We start from the raw sequence: 7,142 nt of genomic DNA on the forward strand, positions 1-7,142 counted from the left end.
TACATCAATAAGGTCATTAGAAAAGGTTTGGCGCACAAAGCTGCTAGACTTTATTACCTACAATATCCCAATATTTCTTAAAGAAAAAATCCTGAAAGCCACCAGCTCCTTGGAAGGCTCAATTTTATTGATATGGATGCAGCGTGCGTGTCATCCCGGGATATGGCATCATGGGGTGCTAAACCAAAATGTGGGGCAGCATTTTTTCTGGTGTTAAGTCATTGAACTCGGACCCTTCGACATGATTGTTTCTCAGCTTTGGACCAACAAATCGGTTGGTCCGATTTGAAGAAGATGGAATTTTTAATGTTCTGGAACTGGTAATCGGTTCGTCCGAGTTGCAACCGAAGTAAATTTTTTTTATTCGTTTAATGCAATCAGAGGGTACGATTAGGATTTGTTAATTTTTTTTTTAAGGAAGCATACTTAATCGGAGAGTCCGAGTTGTTGTGACTAAAACAAATTGGCTGATAAGCGTAATCGGACCCTCGGAGTTGCTGATGAAGTGTATTTTTCTTTTTAATCCGTGTAATCAAATCGGAGGGTGCGATTAGGAGTTATTCAAATTTTTTGAATGAATCATACCTAATCGGAGAGTCCGATATTTTGGTGACTCTAAACAAAAGAGTCTGAATGCGGGTGGGGATGTTCTCGCGTCTTCTTCTCCTTCTTCAACGGTTCTGGTTTTTTTTATCTCTGTTTGTTCTTTACTTAGCATAATAGTTTCAAAGATCTAGTTCTTAAGTTTTTGATTTTGTTTATGTGATTAAGAGTAATGGGTGACAGAGTTTTATTGAAAGTGTATTATTTTGGTCAAATTTTATTACAAACATCTGAAGGAGTAAGATTTGTTTGTGAAAATCCGTTAGATGTTGTGATTCCTTTCACAATATCATTTGAAGAGCTCAAAGGTGTGATATGTGAAAATGTTCAATCTGAGAGGGCAAGAAGAGTGGCCTGTATTCTATATAGATATCCTATACAAGTATTTGGTAGATTCGTCCAGTTTCAAACGAAATATGTAACGGATGAAGCGAGCATGCAAGAGATGTTTTCAATGTATATTGAAAGTCGGAGTCAACTCGCGTTCATCGAGTTGTATGTTGAGTTTGAGCAATTTGAGGCCGACCGGAATATTCTACGGGAAGATTACAACAGTGATAGCGAAGAAGAGTTCGAAAGCAACTACGAAGTTGTTGGTCCAGATGGAGATGAAGATCAAGGTGACGGAGCTGTGGCTACGGATGTGTCAGATGTGGCAAATGCACTTGCAAACGAAATGCCGTTTCAGGAGCCATCATTCATGCGAGTTTTGGATCTGGAAGCCATGCATGTTCTGGAGTTTCCGGATTATACCACTGCAGGTACGTAATTCTCTATATTTATAAAATGTTTTAGAATTTTTTAATAATTTATTTTGATATTTAATTTTTAGCAAGTGACTTAATTAGTTGAATGTAAATTAGAAAGTATATAGAAGTTAGTAAATTAAATAAATATCAGCTTGGATTTATGAGTTAAGCTAGAAAACTTCAGTAAATATATAAATTTATTTTTATATAGTAAATTAGTAAATTACATTAATATAAATTAGTATTTATTAGTAAAATAGTAAACCAGTGAATTAGTTAAATAGAAATTAATATCAGTCAGTAAATTAGTTGAAAATAAATTCGTGGTCAGTGAAAATAAGTCAATTAGTTAAATATAAATAAAATGGAGTTATGTCATAATGGATGCAGTAAAAAATTGTTTACGTTCATTTTCGATGTTACAATATATGTTTTTTAAGCATGTTTTGTATGGCTGTCGTTGTGGCAGAAATTCCTTTTATCGCAGATGGTGAATTTGCCGTTGGGATGGAATTCAGTTCAAGGGAAAGTGTTATTAAGGCGATAAAAGAGTATACCATACGAAGAAGCGTAGACTATCGGGTGTATGAGTCTGGGCCGTTGACATTTTACGCTAAGTGTACACAGTATGGGTCAGGGTGTGATTGGCTTATCCGGGTTAGCATGATTAGCCGGAAGTACTGTTGGGTTATAAGGAGGTATAATGGCAGTCACACATGTACGAGAGCAACAATTTCTCAGGATCATTCGAAGTTGGATTCGAATACAATTACAGAGGCAATAAAGCCATTGGTTGAGGCTGACCCCGCCATAAAGGTGAAATCGGTTATAGCAGAGGTGCAATCGAAGTTCAATTACACCGTTAGTTATCGGAAAGCATGGTTGGCTAAGCAAAAGGCAGTGGAAAAAATATTTGGAGGCGGGGAAGCATCGTACGAAGCCTTGCCTATATGGTTTGAGGCCATGTGTCATAAGGAGCCATCAGCTGTTGTTTATTTTGAGACTATGCCTGCATATCAAGGTGATGACTTGGTGACTGATATTCGGATTTTGCATCGGGTGTTTTGGAGTTATTACCCCTGCATTAGGGCATTCAGACATTGTAAGCCCGTTGTCCAGGTGGATGAGACACACTTGTATGGAAAGTACAAGGGTTGTCTACTAGTGGCCATTTCACAAGATGGCAATAACAATATCGTCCCAATTGCATTCGTTATTGTGGAGGGAGAGACTTCTGATGCATGATACTTTTTCCTTAGTAACCTTCGTCAGCATGTTGTAACTCGGGATGGTGTGGGACTGATATCCGACCGTCATGAATCCATAAATGCCGCTGTGGAAAGGAGTAACGGTGCTTGGTCACCTCCAAGAGCTTTCCATATGTTTTGCATAAGGCATATAGAATCCAATTTTCTTAGAAAATTCAAGGCGCCGTACTTGCAGAAACTCGTTGTCAATTTAGGTAACGCTCAGTAAAGCTAATTAATTTACTAACAGAGTTACCTTCTATAAGTGTCTTTACCTCTTTATTTTCGTTTGTTTATTTTTATCATACAGGATATTCGAGGACGGTGTGGGAGTATGAAGTACGATACCAGCGTTTACGAGAACGGGGCGAGGCCTACACTAACTGGTTAAACCGAATCCCCCGCGAACAGTACGCATTGGCTTTTGATGGTGGATATCGATGGGGTCATATGACGACGAATCTAGTGGAATGCATCAACTCAGTATTGAAGGGTGCTCGCAATCTACCCGTTACTGCCCTTGTGAAGGCAACATTTTACAGACTTAACGAGTTGTTCACACGAAAAAGAGCGGAGGCAGAAGATCGGATTAATGCTGGGCATGTGTTTTCTGATGCAGTTACCTCGAAGTTGCATGCAAACCAACTTGCATCAGGAAACATACAGGTTAGTTGCTTTGACCGGCAGAATGAGGTGTTTGAGGTGCGTGAGATGCCAAGTGGACTGGAGTTTGCAGTCGACCTACGAGGCCTTCGATGTGATTGTGGTGAGTTCCAGGTGGATAGAATTCCTTGTCGACATGTGTTCGCTTGTTGTGCCAACCAGCGACTAGACTGGCAACTATATGTGCATGACGTGTATAAAATGGATCAAGTTCGGCGGGTGTACCGAGCAAGGTTTAGGCCGCTAGGTAATCCTACTACATGGCCTGCTTACAATGAACCTCGGTTCATCCCAAATCCATTCCTGAGATGAGTGGCAAAAGGTCGCTACAGAATGACGCGCTTCTTGAATGAGATGGACACGCGTATGTTACGTCGGCCTAGGCGATGTAGGCTGTGTGGAGCTGAGGGACACAGCCGTAGCAGATGCCGTCAGTCCGGTGGTGCAAATGCCGGCGGAGAAGATCAGTAGGTTCACATTCTGTGTAGCGTTATAAAGTATGACAATCTAGTATTATTCTCCATCTGTATCATTATATAATATGACATGTGTTGTTGCTTCTAGTTAACAAATTATTTTATGTGATATGACCTGCTCTATGTAGCGTTATAAAGTATGACAATCTAGTATTATTCTCCATGTGTATCATTATATAATATGACATCAAATGCCCAAAATGACTTAATATGCCATTCATATTAATATATTCTCCATCTAGTATTATTCTCCATCTGTATCATTATATAATACGCCATTCATAGTAATATATTCAAAAGTTTGAATCACTAATACATAGTCCAGTACCTGAATAAATAAATAATGTCTAACATATAAAGTACTCTAATACACAAATAAGTTTAATACATAATGTCCAACACATATAAAGTACTCTAATACACAAATAAGTTTATGATAAAGTACTCTAATACACAAATAAATTTAATACATAATGTCCAACACATAATAATACACAAATAAGTTTATTACACCACAACTACTTTCTCATTGACCACTTTACATCCTTGACAAAGTTCTTTGCATTTTTTAGCGGCCTTTTTGAACACGGATGGAGTGAAGCGATTGGCGCTACGACGTGGCGGATCAATCCTCAGATTGTAATCTTTGATATTGTCATCCAGAGTTTGACAATGACCTGCATACAATTTAATAGAAACAATTAAATTTATGGTTTTAGGTAATCAAAACAAGAGAGTTACCACATATGATTTATGAACACAACATGAGTCACTAATAGCTAATGTAAAGCAAAATACACAATCATATTACCATCATTACGCGATTCCTCATCCTCATCGAACTCCTCTATCTCATCCTCCTCATCATTATCCTCGTCATCCGGTTCATCCACTAGATAAGTATTGGTGTCCTCTTCGAGTGTGTTAGCATCTTCTTCAAGAGGTACCATGGAAACACGGTTAGGATTTTGACTATTAAAAACTCCACGTCCACCTTCACTTCTACTAGAGTCAACAGACATGAATCCTCCAGAAGCAACTGATGAGGTATGGCATGGAAGCCTCCCATCCAACGAATACCTACCTGCCATGAACTCAGGCTTATTAGGATATTGTGAATGTCCAGCATCTGCAGCCATGAACCCAAGCAGTTGGCTAAAAGAACCTCCTTCTCCTGTTTCAAACTGTGACATACCCCAATATTGTTGATGCATTGGAAATGACGGGGTGAAATGTGTCTGAGGTACATATTGGCCTGAGGACTGTGGTTGCTCTTGTGGAATCGGATTTAGAGGTGGTGGTGACGGCAATTGGGGAACTTGTTCCTCATTGTCATCATCCGCATCTTCATTACCCTAATCCATATCCTCATTACCCTCTCCTGATTATCCTCATTATTCTCTTCTACAACAAGGTTTGACAAGTACAAGCGGTCACCAAATTTTGATTAGTACCAGTCCATGTAAGACTCCAATTGATATTGCGAGGGATTCGGAACCTCAGAAAGAACGTGGTTATACCTGTTTGTCCAATGCATTACCCAGTATGAATGAGTCGGTGCCGTGGCCCAGTTAAAATTCTTAGGACCAGTCAGGACTTCTCCATGCGCCTTGTCCAGATTCTGTTCCTGACTAGGTACTCCCTGGACGAAATTGAATTGTCGCCTAATCCTATCAGTAGCATGCTACTCGATGCATTCGAATGACATCAATGGCACTGTTGCGCTCCAGATAACTGATTGCATGTAGATTTCAGGAGGAATTATATTCGGATCCACGCGATCCACATAATAAGCAGACCACACAAACTGCCAATCATAAATGAAACTCATAATTACAACCGACATCACAGTTACAATACCAATGCCTCATCATATTTAGCTAAACACTAAAACCAAAAGTAATACATCTTTAATGAAAACTAACCTGGCCTTCTTGAAGTTCATCAAAGGCCTTCCTAAAGTGACTTAGCGTCAGATATCTATATCGTCGGTCACCACGCTCCCAGTTACGCCACCTAATATGATATATTTATTTAGTGCATCTGTATTCTAAATATCAACAAACGGATACATTATGTCATAATATTACCTGTTTGCTAGCGAAAAACTATGGGGTTCCCTAGGAAGCGGCGATAGATAAGGCAGTCGGATCCAAGCCCATCCGAGCAAAAGTGTTAGTGGACCATCAATTTCCTTGCAGTTAAAGCGAGTTGCCCTGCATAATGCCCTGTAGAGGTGTGCTAAGTATGCTGATCCCCAGCTGTACTGTCCAATACTGTGAAAATCACGAAGCAATGGTAGAAATTTCCAGTGCACAGCTGCCCCAGATTTATCCCCAAACAAGATCGTTCCGATCAGCAACATAATATGGCACTTCACATACCTACGTATACTATATTGAGATAATAGTATGCCCAAGATCCAATCTATCATGATTGGCTCTCGTGCAAGTGGGAGATTGTTGGGAATAAGTAGTATGACCATAATCTAATCAATCATGTGTTAAATAATTTGTTATTATTATTATATTAAAATGTTAATATAATAAGGTCCTTGATTAAATTTAGAGATTTATCATTGTGATAGTGATCATAATATTAAGAGATAAATCTTTTATAATTTAATCTAAATTATTCTTGGTCATAGGATTATTAAAAAGGACATTAATAATCCAGAAACATCAATATATATATAATGGTCTTCATTGGATGAAGATTAATAGATCTCATTTATTAAATTATATATATAGATGGTGCATATAGAGATATAACCATTAAACTGACTCACTTTGAGAATTTCTAATGGTTATAATTACCGTATATTTGTCAATAGGATATTCTCAAGATGAACATAGTAATAGAGTTTCCTTTGACCTGCGACTGTCATAGTAATTAACAATGTATTTATTATACTTTGATTCCGGACACCTAATACCCTAGGGTGCTAGTTGAATGGATATTGGGTATGATTTAGATACTTGTAGAATTAATGATTAGTCAATAAGGAATCCATCAACTCTCGGTAAAGAGTTTGAGCTCTATGATTATAGTGACTGAGATGAATAAAACCTTGGCCAAGGAGATTGAATGAATGAAGAAATGAGTTTCTTAGGTCATTCACAATTTATTATAATAATGGTAACAAGTTAGAGTTTGACAATTAAACCATACTCTAAGGGTTAGCCAAGAGCTGGAAAGATGGAAGGAATTATACTTTGTTCTTCTAAGGTTCTTAGTAAAAATATATTACTTCATACTATCGGGTCGTTGAGGAGTGTTGCTAGACGCCAACCTTGATTAGTAAATTTAGTATGACTAATTTACTACCCACTTAGTATTGAACCTATGGGGTCACACACTAACGAGTGTTCTAATCTTTGCTATATAATTATTTAATTATTATT

General features: G+C 38.1%; 1 protein-coding gene across 1 annotated transcript; it reads left to right on the forward strand.

Moving 5' to 3' along the window:
- Positions 1-775: 775 nt before the first annotated feature.
- Positions 776-3,574, forward strand: LOC130965346 (uncharacterized). Its single transcript, XM_057890113.1, has 4 exons — positions 776-1,364; positions 1,822-2,564; positions 2,625-2,814; positions 2,910-3,574. Exons 1-4 carry the CDS (start codon positions 776-778, stop codon positions 3,572-3,574), a joined length of 2,187 nt encoding a protein of 728 aa, XP_057746096.1.
- Positions 3,575-7,142: the final 3,568 nt, after the last annotated feature.

Source organism: Arachis stenosperma, chromosome 3 (genome assembly GCF_014773155.1).
Source record: "Arachis stenosperma cultivar V10309 chromosome 3, arast.V10309.gnm1.PFL2, whole genome shotgun sequence".
In the NCBI taxonomy this organism is placed as follows: Eukaryota; Viridiplantae; Streptophyta; class Magnoliopsida; order Fabales; family Fabaceae; genus Arachis; species Arachis stenosperma.